The sequence below is a fragment of the Natrix helvetica genome, assembly GCF_964273705.1.
Source record: "Natrix helvetica genome assembly, chromosome: 10".
NCBI classification, from domain to species: domain Eukaryota; kingdom Metazoa; phylum Chordata; class Lepidosauria; order Squamata; family Natricidae; genus Natrix; species Natrix helvetica.
In genome coordinates this window covers 1,653,771-1,674,561 of record NC_138561.1, presented here as the reverse complement: position 1 = coordinate 1,674,561, position 20,791 = coordinate 1,653,771, and the positions used below count along the sequence as shown (strand labels likewise).

General features: G+C 44.6%; 1 protein-coding gene across 1 annotated transcript in view; it reads right to left on the bottom strand.

The window, feature by feature from the left end:
- Positions 1 to 567: 567 nt before the first annotated feature.
- The window catches only part of CSNK2A2 (casein kinase 2 alpha 2), a 35,254-nt gene continuing 15,030 nt past the window's right edge, over positions 568 to 20,791 (bottom strand). Inside the window, exons 3-11 of the mRNA XM_081963304.1 lie at positions 16,006 to 16,107; positions 15,455 to 15,505; positions 11,304 to 11,363; positions 9,320 to 9,403; positions 6,724 to 6,834; positions 5,567 to 5,668; positions 4,423 to 4,523; positions 3,144 to 3,292; positions 568 to 1,868 (exon numbers count right to left, since the gene is read on the bottom strand). Of these exons, the coding sequence (XP_081819430.1) occupies positions 1,792 to 1,868; positions 3,144 to 3,292; positions 4,423 to 4,523; positions 5,567 to 5,668; positions 6,724 to 6,834; positions 9,320 to 9,403; positions 11,304 to 11,363; positions 15,455 to 15,505; positions 16,006 to 16,107 (837 nt within the window). The 3' untranslated portion in view covers positions 568 to 1,791. The remainder of the gene's footprint in view (positions 1,869 to 3,143; positions 3,293 to 4,422; positions 4,524 to 5,566; positions 5,669 to 6,723; positions 6,835 to 9,319; positions 9,404 to 11,303; positions 11,364 to 15,454; positions 15,506 to 16,005; positions 16,108 to 20,791) is intronic.

Here is a 20,791-nt window from a genome sequence, read left to right as displayed (position 1 = left end):
TTGTGGGTGTGGGGGGCAAGATTATGAACTCTTAACTGGGTGGGGAAAACCCAGGAATCTCAGATTCGGGTTTTCCCAGATGTGCCAACATGGCTTTCTTAATAAATTGGAACTTAGAGCAATACTTTGCCTCGGACTCTGATTTAATTTTGGATGTTGTTTGGAACAGGCTGCTTCAACAAGTATTTTCATTCTCATTCTTCCCAGGCAGAGAAAAATAAGAAACTTAGAAATTTCATTTATAACATCAGGAATTGTTTTTTTTTAAAAAAAACTTTCAAACCACAAAGGCAAGACACAAGCAGCCACAACTCAGACTATTTTGAGAGCCCCAGGAAGACTCTTCCTTCTGACGCCCATTAGAAACTCCTCATAGCTGGGAGTCCCCAGAGTGGACTGTCCAGGAGAGCAGCTCCGAATTGGTCTGCCAAGCTCAGCTAAAGGCTTTAACTTTCAAATGGAGGTCAGCAAGACCTTCCTCCTCTCCAATCCCTGGGCAAAAGCTCAGGCCTGAACCAGCCTTTCCCCCCAGAGAAGCCTCGGAGACGAGAGGAAGGAAAACACCAGTTTGTACATAGAGATTTATTGGTTCCAGTGAATCGTACAAATGGATCTGAGCTGATGTCAATGCCAACATATCATTACTGGGATATGGAATGTAAACAGATGCGTCAAATAGAAACAGTCTAACTGCATCATTTAAAATTAAATATCTGACAATGTAATAAAGAAAAATTCTGCGTTTAGGCATGGTGACAAAAATGTGTGAATTTAGGTTTACGAAGTCACCAGAATCACACAATATAATCTCCCCAAAGGTGGGGTTGAACTAAAGGGCTCAAAAGAGACCCAATTGGGGGGGGGGAGGGGGAAGAAACCGAAAGGAGCATCTCACCCGCCCCCTCCCCACCCCAGGGAGAAGACTGCACCCCAAGGGCTCCAAGGCAGGGCTGGACATGTGCAAATGCGACAGGGCAGGTTTGCTGCAGACCAATTCTGGGCAACCCCCAGTTTCTGCTTCCAGAATCTGCTCTCTTTGCAGAAACCCCTCCCTCCTCTTTGCTTCTTCACATATTCAAACCTGCTGCAATCAAAGCAATGCTAAATTTGACATAGATGGGAATGGGCCCCGTTGGCTTTTTTTAGCAATAAGAACATGCCTCACTAGAAAAAAGCTCTTGTTCCGTCTCAAAGAACAACTTTTCTTCAAGCTCAGGCTGGCAGTTCCCTACAAGGGAAAAAAGTAACTGGGTTCCCCTCAACGGCTGCCTGTTTTGAGTGGGTCTTGATGCAGATTAACTGGACTGACTCAATTCGTTACCAAGACTTCTGGTTTGTGGGGGGGTGAAGGGCCCAAACCCCAGGAGGGGGGGGCTCCCTATGCACAGGTCTGCACTTGCTGATGACCCCAGAAGGGTCTCTCTCTAGGCAGGCAGGCTGCATCCCAGTGCACGCGGGGGTGGGGGTGGGTGGGAAGGAAGGTGGCCCAACGAGAGGTTAGGAAAGGCAGATTGGGAAACTGCAGAATCATCCTCGAGTCAGTCATGCAGACCTTTGGACACCCTCGGATCCATGTAAATCTGACACAGCCATTGGGATCAGGACTTTGGTAACACACAAAGAAAGTTGGGATAGCCACAAGTGCTGAAGAGAGAGGGCGGCCAAGCCTTAGCTCTCTTCAAGGTGAGGCTTCTGCTGGGCAGAGAGGGGCTGGGTTCATCCCTTCCTTAGGTGGCAGAAGGGGGTGTTTGTATTTGTAAACCTCTGGAATTACCCGTTGTTACCCAAACTTCATCGTGTGGCTGTGAGGCTACTGGAGAGCACGGGGCTGTCAGAGCCGGGCTGGGATTGCTCCTTCACCACTGGGTCTGGGGAGAGAAAGAGAGAAGAGTTTCTTGTTGCCAAAGAACCTGTCCTAATGCCCCCGGCTCTGATTTGGGGTGGCAGGCATTCCCAGCCTGGAGCTCCAAGAAACTCAACCAGCAGGACTTCTGCAATGCAAACATTTCCTCCCCAGACTCTTGCCAGGAGACTTGCTACACCTGGCAATTTTCTGGGGAAATGATGCTCTTCAGCAATAATTCACCTTTGACTTCTCTTAGGTAGCTCATATTTAGAAGTATATAGTATGAGACACTAAGATCATCTGTGATAAAACCTAGGTACATCCCTAGAACTTTTGAGTTTTTAAGAATTTGCTTTAAGCTGCTTTAATGCCTTCAAATGAAATAAATGAAGCTATACTACTAACATATTATTCAATGGGCAGCCTACAGACACATAAAATCGCTCACTCTGTAACTTTCACTGCTTAGCAGATGGACTGAAAACAAAGCCCTGGCCCGGACAACTATATTTTCACAATGCTCTTGTGGTCTTCTGCAATTCCCCCGTCTCCTTCTGCTTGCTACCTCTGCATTTTCAGCTAGCCATTTGGTGGTGGTGAGGAATTGTTGATGTTAAGCGTCTGTATACCAAAGAAGCCCAAGCAACTCAGCAAGGGAGCTTCCAACAGAAGCTGAACTCCTCAGTCCAAGCAGGCTCACAGGCCTATTTTCTATTGGTCATTTCTGAGCATTTCTGCTTTCTCCTGATGCCGAATGCCATTCCTGGAAATATTTATCTCAGAAGTTGTCACTGCCTTTTAAATCCATAGATGCTTGGGAAGAAGGGGTTTAGCGACTACTCTTGATTTGTACTGTAATGCATGTAGCAGGAAAAATCTGAAACCTTAAAACTTTCCGTTATGAGAACAGATGTTCCAAATCCCAAATACAATTAAGTAAACACAATAAAACCAAACATTTAGCCCTCTTAGAACTTCTTGTATTTTCAAAGATTGGGACTGCATCCTAAGCTCTAGAAAATGTCTTCCAAACATCTAAATTTACCCCCATCCTTTGGATAATTACTTCTAAGACAGCAGCCCCATCTCTCTGCTGCAACAGCCTCTGGTGGCACTTTAGTAATCAATGACCAAGATAAAACCGTTTTGCAAAATATGAACCTGTAAGATTTTCTGAAAATATTCCCACATAGCAAAGCAATTGGAGTTCCCAAAGAAAAGTGGTGGGTAGCCAGCATTTCTGATAAAGAAAGACTGAATAGGCACCTGCATTTCCATGTCTCCCCCCAAAACTTACAGAAATAGGGGTGTTCCATGGCTTCTTTGGCCGTCAATCTCTGCTGATGGTCATATCGCAGGAGTTTGTCCAGAAGGCCCAAGACTTCTGGGCTGACCAGGTGTCTGTTTTCACTATGGATGAAATTCTCCCAGCACTTCCGCGAGTGCCTAAAAGCAGAGGGGAAAAGCCGAGGCTGAGGAGGAGGAGGAGGAGGAGGAGGAGGAGGAAGAGGAAGAGGAGGAGGCAGGTGCGGGAACACAGATGCCCAGCAATGCAGTTGGCAAGCTGGGTTCTTTTGCAAAGCCCTCTTTCCATTTTTACAATTTCCTTGGCAGTTAGTTTTCACCAACAGAATCACAGAAATCATTTAGCTATTTCTTGCAATATTTTTGTGATATTCATTTAAACCTACATTTTAACTAGCCAACAAACCTAATATGTATTCTGGAAGATACATTAAGCCCAATTCTCAAACACAAAATATCTGTTAAATATGAACTATCTTCCACAATGTACAATATAAATTTATTTATATTGCATACTATGGAAATCAAACATGGTATTCCTAAGGGGAATTTTGAAATCTAGAACCCTAATTCCCATAAAAATTGCAGAGCCAAATTCTGGGGGATTCTATCAACAATCTATAAAGGTAAAGGTTCCCCTCACACATGTGCTAATCATTCCCGACTCTAGGGGGCGGTGCTCATCTCTGCTTCAAAGCCAAAGAGCCAGCACTGTCCAAAGACGTCTCCGTGGTCATGTGGCCGGTAGGACTAAATGCCAAAGGTGCACCTTCCCACCAAAGGTGGTTCCTATTTTTCTACTTGAATTTTTACATGCTTTCGAACTGCTAGGTTGGCAGAAGCTGGGACAAGTACCGGGAGCTCACTCCGTTACGCGGTGCTAGGGATTCGAACCGCTGAACTGCCAACCTTTCTGATTGACAAGCTCAGTGTCTTAGCCACTGAGCCACCACGTCATCACGGTCAACAATGTATAAATACCTGGAGGCATTTACTGGCATCCCAAAGTAAGCAATGTAGTCAAGACAATCACATTGAAATCGGAAGAGGAATCAAAACTTGCAAAGACTCTGAGCACTGGAATTCCAGAGACTATAGAACTGGCCACAGGGTACTTGGGAGCCCTCCCACAAGAAGGAAAGGCTGCACCTACTCAGAGAGAGACCCAAAGGTCCACCTGCCAGGAAAATCCATCCCACTTGGTGTCATCTTTCATACTAAGGGTCCCAGTCCGGGTAACACAAGAGAAAAATATGGCACAATCAACTTACTGTCCCAAGATATCATTGAAGTGGGGGTCCAGTTCTATATGGTACTTCTTCAGATAACCATATAATTCGTCTGTACCCAGAACTTTTGCGATGCGAACCAACTGCAACAGAGAATAGGTGTGTAGCACTAGGAAAACAACAAACAGACTCTGCTCTTCCGTGGGGAGAATCCGGAAAGGTTAATGACCTGTGTTCCTGAGCCAACACTGGTAGCACAACTTGAAACTATACAACTTTTGCATGCATGGTTTTCCCTTTGTCCAGTAAGCTTGATAGTTCTGGAAGTTATTCTCCCCCATAGAAAAGGGCTATGGAAGGGCTGCAGCCAGAGTGTGGTCTGTGGAGAAATATGCTCCCAGGTTCAAGCCTTACCACCTCCGTTAAAAAGAAGCTACTCCAAAAGTGGTTATTGATAGACCAAGAGTGTTCGCCGATAGGTCATCCCTTCTAAGAATTTACTCAACAAGGCTTGCCAAAACCTGTGAGCAGAAGCCTGGCTCCTGAGCCTTCTGAGCTGCTGCTTTGTCAGGAGCAGAACAATGACTGTTAAGAGATTTGTATCAGCAATCTAACACTGGATTATTATTTTTTAATCTTGCAAGCACAGACTATCTGAATGCAGCCACAAGAGAATTCCAAAATAAATTGTGGTTCAAAATACAATAAGCTACATTTGTGAACGTTGTCTTTAAAAGGAACCAAAACAAGTATCAAACTCAACTACCCACCTTTGGTAGCAGATGAGTGATCTTTGTTTTGGAAAGATAATGTTCTTTATATTATACACACTGTTTCAAAATGAACATGGGTCCTGTGTGTCACATGGATTCTGACTATGTTGTTATTAATTTGATATCACTTTGAAAGTCTTATTACAGACTCTAATGAATGTTGGTTGGTTTCTTATTTCTGGTTGGCCTCAGTTAGGGCTTCTGGGTGCCATTTGCAGCCTCCTCAAGAGATGCCACTGGTTCTGTCAAACGCTGGCGGTCACTCCGCATCCCAAGAGCCTCGCCTGACTCAGAGATTCTCTGGTTTTAATCTCCCCTAAGAAGCGCAGGAACCTTTGGAGGCTGGGGGCCTCCTTTGGGCAGCAAAGGCCGATGCTGGAGACCCCAGCCGCCCTTGCCCCACTCTTTCTCACCTGGTCATAGTTGTCCTGACCATGAAAAAAGGGCTCTTTCCGGAAGATCATGCTGGCCAGCATACAGCCTAAGCTCCACATGTCTAAACTATAGTCATACATCTGGGGAGGAGAGGAAACAGCAGAAACAAAACTATGAAAATGCACGTGAATGTCCATTCCGTCCTCCTCACTTTCTGCTAAATTTTAAAACACGCTATTGTCACCTTTTATAGGAGAGTTCTGTCCAGCCTGACCAGGGAAGGCAGCAGTTTCACAAATGAACTCCAGCCATGGCTCTTCGCTTCTCCCTCCTGGCTGTGAGTTATCTGAATGGACGGCCACCTCCGGTTTCCAAGAGGTGCTCAACGCCCATCAGGAACACACGGCACATACTCAAGTTTGGCCCCAGGCAGTGGGGGCCAATTGCCTCTTCTGTGCTAGTGCTACCTCCTGATTCCCCTTTCCTTTATCTTCTACCCAAATCTACCCAGGTTTCATGGATGATGAAAAGCTCCTGAACCCCAGGAAGTCTCTGCGTTCAGAAAGACCATCTAAGGGGGCAAAGAGGAGTGGCACCCCAGTGGACAGGAACGCTCAGCCAGAGGGAGCCCACTCTCGTATCTTTCAGGCCCTTATTTAGCTTTCCTCCCACCCGGTGTTGGCAAGCCCTCCTTTGGCAACCAGGTATTTCCTGCACACCTAGGAGGAGTCTGGGGCCAGGTGGCCTTCAACGATTCCGATGTGTTACCAAAAGCATCCCTCTTGACGATATCAGGGGCAGATTTGGAAAGAGAGTTGGTCTTTCCGTTTCTCCAGCCTAAGGGACACCGCAAGGCAGTTTGGGCTGGAGCTATCACATCTGGAGCACAACTACATGATACGCAACCGTTTCCCAAATATTCCTGAAAAATATTTTGCCAGCACACAACTTAAGCTCCTGGTATCTGAGCTACACTAGTTGGGGGAGAGGGGAAAAGGGCAGCTACAAAATGCACACTAGCCTGCATGGTGTCTTCTGACAGATCTCACGAGTTTTTGTCCCACATTTTTAATCTATTTTAAAATTTCATTTCTTTATACCCGGCTAATCCTTTGTTCTGTGGGGAGGAGTGGAAAGTAGCCCTGGGACACATCGGTTTCTCAGAGCGAGACCCACAATGGAGGGCAAATCTTACTTGGTAGTCCACAAGAAGCTCTGGCCCTTTGAAGTACCTCGAAGCTACCCGGACGTTGTATTCCTGAGCTGGATGGTAGAATTCTGCCAAACCCCAGTCTATCAGCCGCAACTGCAAACAGACAAAACGGTCACTGCTGAATACGCTCTGGCAAAGGAAGACTGTCCAAGAGCTCCATTCTGCCCTTCTGCTCGGCCTGATAAACTTAGTCCTGTACTCCCAGTCTGATTTGAGAATGGCTGGATGACTCTCAGAACTCACCAGACTCACCTGAAGAAAGCTCATTCTTAAAAACAGGGACCAGGTGCCTGTTGGGGACATCTAAGCCAGAAGGCTCCCACCAGCTTCTATCCACAAAGTCAACTGCAAGGGGGAAGCCTCTGCAACAGGCACCAGGTCTGCCTCCAAGCACAAGCTGGGTTTCCCACCTTATTCTCAAGCATCTCCTCCTAAGGATGCAAAACCAGCTACATCCAACATTCACAAGGCAGGAAGCGGGAGGAAGCCCATTTCCCTGGCCTGATTCAGCTTTAGACTAGACCAGAGGATGTCAAAAGGAATGGAGAAAGGGAATGGAAGGTGCCAAGTAGGGCAGGAGGCCTGCTGGGGAAGCAGAGGAATGGCTGGGCCTTAAGGAGAAAAGGAATCCATGGGCTGGTTAGCTCAGTGATGAAAACCTGGTCTTCTGGGGGCCTTACAGGCTTAGAACCGGGGGCCTAGAAGCCCCCTTGGAAGTCTTCTAATCCAAGCCCCTGCTCAGGGCTGGAATCCTCAGAGCACCTTGGACAAATGGTTCCCCGGTCTTTTCTTTAAAACCTGCAACAATAGAACCCCCACAATTCTGGGAGCCAAGCGGTTTCCCTGCTTCATCGTTCTCATGTCAGAAAATCCCTCCTTCCAACTTTTGCCAAGAGGAAGCACTAAAGGCAAGCTGTGACTGGAGAATCCCCAACTGCTCTTTCTGTCCCTTCCTGATGGCTAGTTCAATGGAGGCCCAAGTGGCTAGAAATCTCAGGACGGTTGTTAGGCTTCTTGCCCTGTCCTGGGTTCCACTGGCTTTTGGCAGATAATGGGATCCGAATCAAAATGAGGAGGAGGAGAAGGAGCAGGAGGAGGAAGATATGATTGTCTTGTGAAATATTCTCCCAGAGGTCTGGGGGAAAACAGCTATCCATTGCAGGTAGTGGTGAGAATACTTTCATGTTCATAACTGGTTTATTGTTTTTATGATCTAATTTTAGTTGATTCTTCTTATCTGTTTGGCTTCTCATTTTTTTGTTAATTTTATAAGTTCATCTTCCCCTTCTCTTGCTAATGTGGTCTGACTGTGGTCTGACTTATTCTTTTCCACAAATGGTTTTTCTTTTCTTTTTTTCAGGTTTTTCGGAAGAATAAAGCAGAGAGATGACATACTGCAGTCTTCTAATATGGCAAGCAGCTACTGCCATCCACATTTTCACATGAAATAGAGGGGGGGGGGGAACGGGCAGATGAGTATGGAATTTGTGCTATTTTTTGTGTAGCTCAGGACTCCCAGGCACGAACCTGCTCTGGAAAACGTGCAACATGTAGCCCAACCGTCAAACCTCATTCCTCGGATTCTCCCTCCAACTGCCAGCCCACTCAGACCAAAAAGAGGATGACACTGCAGCGCTTAAACATGGGGAGTCTTTAGAGGCGGTTGGCTCAACACAACTCAGCCTCCCAATTGGAAAAATATTTAACGACTTCCATGCCTCAAGATCTCAGAAGAGCTTTACCTAGAGCTCATTCTGAATAAATGGGACTCCATGGAAGACACAGGAGATTCCATGGAGTTCCAATTTAGGAGAGGCTGAGCACTTGTGGAGCACCAACAGATTCTTCTTGACTGCAAACTCTGTAGGAAAAGCTGCTTGTTGTTTAGAGTCTTATATAGACTCCTATTTAGGCTGCTTACTTAGAGTCTTATAAAAGGAGGACTGGGGGGGGGGGGAACACATGATAGCAATATTCCAGTATTTGAGAGGCTCCACAAAGAAGAGAGGGACAACCTATTCCCCAAAGCCCCAGCGGGGCAGGACAAGAAACCATGGATGGAAACTAATCAAGGAAAGAAGCAACCTGCAACTGAGGAGAAACTTCCTAACAAGGAGGAGGATTAACCAGTGGAACTACTTAACTTCAGACGTTGTGGGTGCTTCATTACTGGAGGTTTTTAAGAAGGGACTGGACAGTCACTTGTCTGAAATGGTATAAGGTCTTCTGCTGGAGAAGGTTATTGGACTAGAAGACCTCCAAGGTCCCTTCCAGCTGTATTCTGATTATTTTAAAACTCAAAACTATTGGAGCATTCAAGAGAAACTGTTTTACTTTTTTGCAGGGAAGGATATTTTGAAGAGGACAAAGTAATTAGATCAGATTGAGGTTAACTGTAGGAGTGATGACTTATTCTGAACGTATCCTATTGTTTTCTATCTTATTGATATACTTTTATTAGTTTTATATAATTGACATGGTTAAATAACTTAATCAATAAAGATTAAATTCCTGAAGACATTTGTGCCACTCATTTCTGATGCATGGGGATGGGAGGGGTGCCTTTCAGAAGCGTTACCTTTTTTTGCTGATGGTCTATCATGACATTATGGGGCTTGACATCTCTATGCATGATCCCCATGCTGTGACAGTAATCCAAGGCCTGCAAAAAAAAGAAAATTGCTTAGAAATTATGCTTATAATGCTGCCCGACTTCAAAAGGCTTTGGGACATGAACAGCAATGCTAAGGCAAAGAATTACAAAAACCAAATACCATATTTTTCGAAGTATAAGACGGACCTTTTTCCCTCCAAAAAGAGGGTGAAAATCTGGGTGCATCTTATACACTGAATACAGCCATTTTTGGCCTTGCGAAACCCCACCCAGCGCATCCCATTTTTTGCAAAATCCGATGCGCGGAGGGTTTGGGAGGCCTGCCGAGTGCTCCTGGGAGCTGGTGAGGGAAAAACCGAGCGAAAACTGGTCTGTTTTTCACAATGGGGGTGTTTTTGCCTTCCCCGTCCCCCAGGAGCACTCCACAGGGCCCCCAAACCCTCTGCACGCCCTGTTTTTCACCTGCCTAACCCCCCATGCGCCGTTTTTTTGCCTCCCAGCCCCCAGGAACATTTTGCAAGCCTCCTAAATTCTCTGCATGCCCCATTTTCCACAAAAAATGGGAGATGCAGAGAGTTTGGGAGGCCTGCAGAGTGCTCCTGTGAGCTGGGGAGGGCAAAACCTTTTTTTTAAAAATTTACCTGTTCAAAATCTTGGTGTGCCTTATACTCCGGTGCGTCTTATAGTCCGAAAAATACGGTACACACACAAAAAAAGGCCAAAATATTTTTTAAAAAACCTTGAAAGCACAATGGTCAATCTGGAAGGCACAACCAAGCACCAGCCCCACTCCCAAAGGAATCAGCAGCTGGTTCAAGACCAGTTCAAGACTGGGAAGCCCCCTCCCCAGGCCATTTGAGAAGGCTGCAGATGCAAGGCGGGGATGGGAGGGCCCTTCCACCAGCTCACCAGGACCCCTGCACTCCCCAGGCCAAGCCTGCCTTTCTCAGTTTGGCTGAGCATCCAAAGGCCAGACGCTGCTCTCTGCCAGCTGGGCTCATCGTTCCCCTTCTTTTCCTATCCCTTTCTTTTGCATGGTATCTGCTTAGACTGCTGGTCCCAAGTACCAATGTTATCAAGAAATAATCCTCTTCTGCCTCCCGAAAGAGGAACTGTGGACCAATGTTGCCTAGCCTGGGCACAACAGCCACCCAGCCTCTGAGCAGGGAAAGTTGCTCTCAGGATCTGTCCCTCACTCTGGGGAACATCCTTAAGTGGAAGCAAATAATGGACAAGAAAGACTTCCCTCCCACTCCCCATCTTCTGCATGGCAGTTAATTTGGACAGAGTGGGACCGGTGTGTGTGTGCGTGCACTGGCTGTGCCATGGTTCCATCCTATGCAAAATTAACGGACCTGGGGAAAAAGTTGCCCAGAAGCAGGAAGTCTAAAATACAGCAAACTATTGGGGATTCAAAGCATAGCCAAAGTCCATTAATTTTGTGCATTCCTTCATAGACAGAACCTTATACCTTGGTTCCATAAATTGAATTGTGAATTATTCTTTAAAGATAAGAGTTAATTGTGAATTTAAGTTAACTGTGAATTATTCTTTAAAGCTTGGAGTATTATGTAAACTAGGTCATTACTCAATAGACTAAAGATAAATATATGAACCAACCAAAGGCTTTATTCCCACATGTGTTCAATTCTGATTCGGCAACATTTTGGATCTCAACCAACATCCCCATGCCTTTAAAGCTGAAGCAAAGTCATCGGTGTCATTCCCAAGCCTGACTGCAAACTTTCCGATTTCTTTTCTTTTTATTTTTTGGAGAAAATTTTTAAAAAGTGATTTGTCATCTTTATACAGCTCCCCATCTGAGAAAACTTAAATTTAGGTACCACGAATGTCTTTGTAAATGGCTGCTTCTGCATTTAAACCACTCAAAGAACTTCAGCTACTAGGCAGTTCAAAATTTCTAATAATTAAAATCATGAGCACTCACCTTGAGCAATTCATACATATAAAACCGAATATCAAAATCCGTTAGAATTTGATACAGTTGCTGAAAGAAACACAAGAAAAGGTAAGTCAGGTTTGTGGCTCCGTGGCCTTTTAGGTCCCCCGACTGGGTGGCTGCAGATGCTCTTCTGCATTCAGCAAGAAGTCTCCATGGACTCCAAGAGCCCTAAGAGGAGACTGACAAAGCCTCAAATGAGCCTGGAAAGCCAAGGTCCCCAACGCTTCTTTTCTCTACCCACCGTTTGCAGTCCGATGAAGCTCCCATGAAGATAGGTGGGGTGTTTAAAGGGAAGAACTCGTGCTGGAAAGATGGCCAAGGGGTTAGGTAAAAACAAGCTGGCCCTCTAACATGGCATTGGGGGCAGGGAATTCTCTGCATGCCAAGCTGACCACTGATGAACAGCAACATTAACCGATGACAGCTGAGAAGTTGCATTAATAGGAGGCAGTCAGGACCCTGCAATATGCCTGCAAGGATCTTCTAATTGCTACTTAAAGCAGTGCAACCTGCTCACTAATGTTTATGGTGACCCTGTAAGGGAAATCCTTCTATCTGCAGGGGAGAATAGCAGTAGCACCTTACAATAGACACTGTAACACCATCTAATAATCTCCACTGTAGTGACAGCAATGTTGCCCCTGCCCTGCCTCCAACCCTCACCTAAATTACTGACAAAGTAGTTAAATGGCACCACTTGTAGGAAGGATAACTAAGGGCCTTAATTTCCCTCCATTTATCTGTTCTCTACTTACGTAATTCATGTAGCAGTCCCCTCACAAATTTGTCAGGATGGTAAGCAGTTAAAACTTACAACCCATAAAAGGCATTGCTCTCTCATCCAAATCCTGCCAGATTAATGAATACAGTATCTACCCTGATCACCTCCACCTTTACACTCGTCCGTAGAAAACCTAAAATCTGGAAATGCACGGCTTCTGTGGCTGCGTTCCAAACGCCAGCTCGGGAAGCGGCACAAATGCTAGCATTTTTATTACATGGCCAAAAGACTTGATCCCTGGGAGGACAATGGTTATCATCCAAGTATTTAGAATTTCATTTCCTTGCCTCTCTCGGACAAGATTTCCCAGATCCTTCTTGAGGGAGAAAATGGGTTTAGGCATCAATCAGTATAATCAATGAGGTCAGATACAAAACACATCCTTCAGCAACATGTATTTATTCTTCAACAGCTGACCTGACTGGCTGGCTTCCTTTATTTAAAACAAAATTGGTTGTTTTCATGCACGGGATTTCTTGCTTTTTACCAGTTCAAATTACTAACAGCTTGTTCTGCCAGAATATATCATATTTATATATACCTGGATTGAATAACATTCATCAGAAATTAATTTCTTTTGCTACTTAATTAGCTACACTGGCAGGCAACTTCTTTTGTATGACCAGGGCTAGTGAACTGAACCTGATAGCAAAGCAGGGTTCATTTCCCCAATACTTGCTACCCAAAACCTGAAGAAGCAGGCTGTGAATGTGGAGGCGGCCCTCTCCCCCTGAGATCGGGGCAGTGGGTATTTGCCCAAAGAGCATTAATGGCAGTAGAAGGAACCCAGCATGACCACTGGGGCAGCCCATTTCTCCACTAACACAGATGCCACTGGAAACTCAAGGAAGCGGAATATCCTTCGTACTACTCTGGTTTACTGGATTTTAATTTCAATAATCCTGTGGCGGGGGTTGTTTATATAAAGATGTGCTTATTGCTTATTGCTGATGGGGGCGAATGGAAGTTAAAAACTTTGGAACAGCTGTTGGAAGAAGGAATTACTTTAAATTGGTTACATTACATACAGCTACAGAAGAGATGGGAAGAAGATCGTAGGGTCAGCTTTATGGATAAAGAAGTGGAACTGATTAAGCAGATAAAAGAGACTGGTCCAAAACAAGTTAAAAGAATATATAATGTACTGTTAGAAAGAGATTCAGAAAGTGAATTGGTTAAGGATTGTATGATTAAATGGGCTCAGAATTTTGGTGAAGTGGTTATGTTGGAAACGTGGGAAAAAATATGGGTTCAGAATGTTAAATTTACACAGTCACAGAATTTAAGGGAGAATTTTTATAAAATGTTTTACAGATGGTATTTAGATCCTAAAAAATTATCATGCATGTACCCAAATGTTCAACCAAAATGTTGGAGATGCGGGTGTCTAGATGCTACCTTTTTTCATGTATGGTGGACTTGTAACAAGGTGAAAGCTTTTTGGATAAAAATATGGTGGGTTATGCAGAATGTATTTAAGAAAAGAATACAATTCACTCCGCAAATGTTTTTATTGGGTATAGCTAAGGATTTTACCAAAGGGGAAACAAAATTGGCCTTGTATATGGTCACAGCAGCTAGGTTGTTGATTGCGCAACATTGGAAAAAAGATTTTTTACCGACAATTGATCAATGGATTCAGAAGGTGGCGGGGTTCGCCGAAATGGCAAAAATTTCAGCTTTTTTAAAAGCTCAGAAACAGGATTACACACAGGAATGGGCAAAATGGATTGATTATATACAGAATAAATACCAGACCAGGAGTTATTATGTAGCCTTTAGGTAAGAATGTTTAGACCGATAGATGATCAGAGTAAATAGTATATGGGATGTTTGGAATTGTTAGAGTGGTATACAGCGGAAGTCAGGGGGGTGGGTTTGTGTGGGAGGTGGGGGAGGGTTAGGGTGGAGGGTGGGGCAATATATATGTATGAATAAATTAGAAGATGGGATTAACGAAACATTGTTATTTTAGGAGAAATTTATATTAAGAGTTATAGATGTTAAATTAGCTTAGAAAATGGGATCAATGTGTTATTACTAATCTAAGAGAAATTTATATTGTGTTTGTTGGGAGGAAAGGGGTTACGAGTAATCTATTTTAAGATGGGGGGAGAGGAGGGGGCAAAGTATTTGGTATAATATTTGAAAGTGAATTTTTGTGGGGGGGTTGGGGGGGTATAGCATAAAAATAATAATACAAATAATCCTGTGGCGGTATCTGTTCTGTTCCAGTTTTCTAATTTATTAGATGGCTCAGTGGCTAAGACGCTGAGCTTGTTGATCAGAAAGGTCAACAGTTCAGTGGTTCGAATCCCTAGCGCCGCATAATGGAGTGAGCTCCCGGTACTTGTCCCAGCTTCTGCTAACCTAGCAGTTCGAAAGCACGTAAAAAATGCAAGAAAAATAGGGACCACTTTTGGTGGGAAGGTAACAGCGTTTCGTGCGCCTTCGGTGTTGAGTCATGCCAGCCACATGACTACGGAGACGCCTTTGGACAGCGCTGGCTCTTCGGCTTTGAAACAGAGATCAGCACTGCCCCTAGAGTCAGGAACGACTAGCACATTTGTTCGAGGGAAACCTTTACCATTATACCCTTTATCTGAAGGCACATTTGCTGGTATTTCCATTAGATTTTATATCCACTGATTATTTCATGGATATTGGGCTCCTTCTTTCTGTAATATTCCTACAATGTACGTAGCTTCTAATGCAATCAAAATATCGATGTTCTTTTACAAAATTATACAGTACAGAGTTTCCTAATTTTCTTCACTCCAGATCTGCTGCTCTTCTTCCAAATTTACTTTAGGTGTGCAATTTTATTCATAATTCTCTGTCCCTATTAAACAGCTGATGATGACTCTGTGAGTTCATTCCCAGCTTGAGGATTTATTACAGTGTCAGCAATGTAAACACACAGCTAATTCTTTTTGGCTTTCTCTCTAAAAAAAGCTATCATAATTTTTTGCAATGTTACGTTCAACAAATTTGTCCCAGATTCTAACTATTCTACAGCCTGGTCATAATTTTGCAAAAAACTGAACTAAATACACCGGAACTGCTGTATATTTCAAAATTTAGCCCAGTTCCCAAATGAAGAGCGTACTTATAAAGGAAGCATTGCTGCACAGAGGTGAGTGTGAATGACCCCTGCAGTTTTGCTACCCAGAGACGGATTCTCCAAGCAAGGCAATAAACTGGCTCTGCGTAGCTTTCTTTGAATTGTGCCACAACAGCCACCACCAGTTTCCTGTTGGAGGGTCAGCTTCTTGCAAATTGCCTTAAAAGCTTCTAAGTTTCTTCTGCCAGAAGAGCCGCTCCACATTCCATCTCCCAAGGATTTCTGACTCACCTTGAAGTCTGTATTATTGATGTATTCAAACACCAGAGCTGGAGTCTTTGACTGAAAGAGAGAACAGCTCCATTTAATTACACTGTTCTATTTCATTTTCCTATTATTTTAAGTTTTCCCGCCCAATTGGCTCAAATTAAAGAGCTGAATTGGTTAAAGATATAGCAAGCAGCATTGCACCTCACACTTGCTAGTTTCCTCCTGTTTCCTGACCTACCTCGAGGTCCGAAAGGCTATTAAACCTTTCAGAAACCAATTAGAAATCCAACTCTAAATGTTCTCCCTGTGGCTAGTTGGAGGATGCACCATCAAGCCAGGGATGATTCTTAGCTGACCACAGTCAGACCTCCTCCAAGATAATCTGACCCCAACCTGGCCATTCAGCTTTCCCAACAGATGTGTGAATGTGTGTGCACACATGCATATTGTGTGTGTGTGTGTACAGATACAAATAAGACATATACAAATCAGAATGTAAATTAAAAGCTTCTAATTCCATTCTGCAAGTGAAGCAAAGAATCCCAATATCTTTCATTTATCCTGATACCTACCACTGGATCTTTGACTGTATCAATCAGTTTAATAATGTTGGTTCCACCACGCAGATTCTCCAGAATCTTGACTTCACGTTTTATTTTCTTTTTCTTCACTGGCTTAAATATAAAAGAGAGATTAGACATGAGATTTATTTCAGCATTGCTTTGCAGCCAGTAATTCAGCTGGGCCGATGCAAAGTTGGCAACATCAGGAGTAAATTGTTACCACACGTTAGTGGCAAATACGTTACCCTTGAACTGGAAAATGCAGGAGGAGGAGAGCTGTGCATCATTCAGACCAAAAATTGCCAATTGTGCCTGGGATCCAGCACAGGCCGCCTGAGGCTCTCGGCCGTGCCTTAAAGGAGGCACATTTTCCCCCTGGGCTCAAAGACATCTATGAAGACCAAGCCAAATGTGTCTTTCCTTGAAGGAGGTGTAATGGAGGTATTTGAACAGATAGGGTTGTAGTTGCTGTTTTAATCTTTGTTTTGTCACCCACAGTCACTCTTGTGAAATGAGCAGCCATATAAGCCATAAAGATAAATAAAGCTAAACTGAGAAATCTGAACATGCAAAGAGGGAGAGACCTCTTGCTTCCATCGGAAAAGCCTGCTTGTCTTACAACTTGGAGATAGGACATTTCAAGGATAGAGTTAATAGGTTACAACAATAAAGTGGCCTTTCATTTTTACTGCAGCGTAATGTACAAACCCCAGTTGTGGTAGCTTAGAATGTTATCTGTGAACAAGTCACTTTAGGCCATTTAGCAAACCATTGTTAAAAATTGTTTTTTAGCATCTTATGAGCTAATACCTCAGCTTTCCCACATTTGATAAGTTAGGGATCCCTGAGTCAGGCTCCATTCCCCAGACAAAGGTGCCCCTCCATCCCTTCCCAGGAGCCCCCTGTAGCCTTTTGCATCCCACCCACTTTTCTCACTCGGCCCTCCTGCTTCCCTCAGCCCTGCCAAGAATAGCTTTACTCATTCATCTTCCCTCAGAGCAATTGGCCCAGATGTGCCGAGTTTCTGCTTCCTGGCCTTCACCTCAAAGGTGAGGCTTTCTTTAATGCAAAAACTGATTCAATTCTTCTTGCATTTTGTAATCTAGTTAGTAACTCTCTCAAAAGCCATCATCAGCAAGCATTTCTCCTGCTCTTTCAGAATTTTTTTTACAGCTGTAACTCTGAAAAATACTCCGCTCACTATTCTGACCTTGGTTGTCATGGAAATTAGTAGAGCTGTGCAGGTCTTTAGATTCAAAGACCCCCAAAAGAGAAGAAGACGACGACATTGGCAATGCAGCTCCAAGTCTGTTTGTTTACCCAGAATCTCTTCAGCTATTAATGGGACTCAAGTCACAGGATGAGATTCCCTTCTCATATTCCACCATTTTCCTTTGCAGGTCTAATTTAGGTTGCCTTAATCATCCCTGCTGCTCTTCTCTGAACTGCTTTCACTTATCTCAGGGGTGTCCAAACTTGGGAACATGGCTGGCTGGGGAATTCTGGGAGTTGAAGTCCACAAGTCTTAAAGTTCCCAAGTTTGGACACCCCTGACTTATCTGAATCCTTTTTTAAAAAATTGATGCTGAGAATTAGGCTCCATACTTGATGCAAAATATGTAAAACTGCATTTCTCTTTTTTGTGGCTTATACTCAGGTTGAACTAACTTCTACTCCGAGATCTTTTTCAGAAATACTATTGCAGAGTGAGGCATCTCTCATCCTGTATCTAAGGAAGAGGAGGAGTCACAGCACAATCAGACTTGTGACTTGTTATTATAGACATTCTTCATAAAAGCCGTTTTAACCTTCCTGTGGAGTTGAATGCTAGTCTGGCCTACCTGGTGGGCTGACATCTGAATTTCATTTTGATGCTCTAGGATGGAAGGTCGCCCACCCAAGACGGTGTAATCTACAGATCTGATAAATATTTTTGTTTCAATTTTCCAAGTCATTAACATAGGAAGATCCCACCAAGTATCTCTCATTTGCTGAAGAAACACATGATTTTCAAGGACCTTTGAAATTTTCACGCCACTCAGCTTATCCTGAACTAGCTTCCTAACCATAAGATTTGGGATACTTTGTCAAATGCCTCACTGAAACCACGCGATCAATTTACCAGATCAAAAATGAAGTTAAGTCAGCCTTGCAAGATTTGCTCTGGATGCATCCATTACTATCTTGTTTGTAAATTAAGACTTAGGTCTAAATCTTGCAAGACAGCCGAAGAAGCCCTTTTCATCCTTTCAGACCCAATGGAAGGTTGGAAAATTAAACAGAAACACTCAGTTCTCCGTAAACCATCAGCTGGATTGCTCACAGATGGCACAGAAACTGGCAAAAGAAGTCTGTCTTTGCAAATGGACCAAATCTGTCCAGGTGTTGAGGAAAAAATAATGCAGAAAAAACCCACCAGCGCATCCCAGCAGGAGGAGCAATACTTTGTGCTGCTGACTGCAGATTCTAAGATCCCTTTTCAGAAACGATAGCTCTCTGTCCTTGTTCTCATGTGGGCATTGTGCCTTTGGTACCTCTTATGTACACCAATCAATCCTGAGCCCCTTTCCATAGTTTATCTAGCCATGGACTCTTTTAGTTTATTAAAATCCGGTTTCTTACTCTGCAAGATACCACTCAATTATACTCAGTTTTCGGTTCCCTTAAATCCAGAACTCCAGCACAACACAGTCATTTTCCCCCAGGGACCCCAGATGAAATCTTCCCATAGCCAGCCCAGCCCAGCCGATACAATAAGAATGCCCAAGGGAGTAATGGCCCTCCTCACAAGATCCTCCATTACTCCTGCCTGACAAGTGTGCTGCTTATGGGGGAGGTTTATGTCCTTTAACACTGATAAAGCAGTTTATTCATCTTCCTTAAGACTGGGTTAGTTTTCAGATTGTTCCAGGGCAAGGTAGATGATTAATTATAGGAATAGATAAGCTGAGAAATGGCAACCCTTTTTCTATAGTGCCATAGACCTCATTGCAATGACCTCAGAGCCAGACTCAGGGCTGGTTTGGACATTTCTGTCTATCTGGGATTGGATTGGATTTGGATTTATTAGATTTATATGCCGCCCTTCTCCCAAGGACTCAGGGCGGCGTACAGCATTAAAAAACACATAGTACAAAAGTTACAAGGAAATTAGAAACAGTCCAAAAAACAAACCCAATTTATATAACACTCACATTTTAAAAATTAAATAAAATTAACAGGCCAGGCCGACTTGCTGGAAAAGCCAACTTTTTAGGGCGCGTCGGAAGGACGAGGTCAGGGATTATGCAAAGCTCGGGGGGGCAGCTCATTCCAGAGGGAAGGCGCTCCCACAGAGAAGGCTCTCCCCCTGGGGGTCACCAGCCAACACTGTCTGGCCGACGGCACCCTGAGGAGGCCAACTCTGTGGGATCGTACTGGACGGTGGGAGGCTACTGGTGGCAGTAGGTGGTCTCGCAGGTACCGTGGGCTTAAGCTATGGAGCGCTTTAAAGGTCATAATTAGTACCTTAACTTAACTTAACTTTATTGGATTTCTAGACCGCCCCTCTCTCAAAAGAGACTCGGGGCGGTGTACAGTCATATTAAAATAGTTGAACAGTAAATATACATGTTATAAGTATACAATAAATAAATTAAACATAGGACTGGAGGAGGGAGTAGAAGTTCCCTGTACAATTTAGTTAAGTTAGATTAAAATTTTTAAAAAAAATTAAAAAAGTTAAAAACATTAACCTTAAAAGCTATCCCAAATAAAATATCCGCCAGGAGGTAAGAGTAGAACTATAAGTGGGCCAGGCCGGCTAGTCGGAACAGGTGAGTCTTAAGTTTTTGTCGGAAGGAGCGGAAGTCGGTAGTGGTTCTAATATCGGGGGGAGGTCATTCCAGAGGGTTGGGCCCATCACAGAGAAGGCTCTACTCCTAGGCGCCGCCCGTTGGCATTGCTTGGTGGACGGCACCCGGAGGAGTCCCTCCCTGTGTGAGCGAATTGGTCGCAGGGATGTATGTGGTAGAATGCGATCCCGCAGGTAACTAGGCCCTGTGCCATGGAGCACTTTGAAGATGGTGATCAACACCTTGAAACGCACCCGAAAAACCACAGGTAGCCAGTGCAGCTCGCGCAGGAAAGGTGTTATGTGGGAGTACCTAGTACTCCCCATGATGGCCCGCGCGGCCACATACTGAACTAGCTGTAGTCCTCGGGTACATCTCAAGGGGAGCCCCATGTAGAGAGCATTGCAGTAGTCCAGACGAGACGTCACCAGCGCATGTGTGACTGTGCGTAAGGCATCCCGGTCCAATAGGGGGTGCAATTGGCGCACCAGGCGAACCTGGTGGAACGCCCCCCTTGCGACAGCTGCCACATGGTCATCCATCGACAGCCGGGCATCTAGGAGGACGCCCAAATTGCACGCCCGTTCCACAGGGGGCAGTTGTTCGCCCCCTATGGTCAGTGATGGAATCAACTGGTTGAACCGAGGTGCCGGTAACCACAGCCACTCAGTCTTGGAGGGGTTAAGCTTGAGTCTGTTGTCCCCCATCCAGACCCGGACGGCTTCCAAACACCGCGACATCATTTCGACAGCCTCGTTGGGGTGGTTTGGGGTGGAAATGTACAGCTGAGTGTCATCAGCGTACAGATGGTATCCAACCCCAAAACCACGGATGATCTCACCCAGCGGCTTCACATATGTGTTGAACAGAAGGGGCGAGAGGACCGACCCCTGCGGCACCCCACAAGTGAGTGACCTCAGGGCCGACCTCTGCCCCCCTGCCAACACACATTGCGTCCGGTC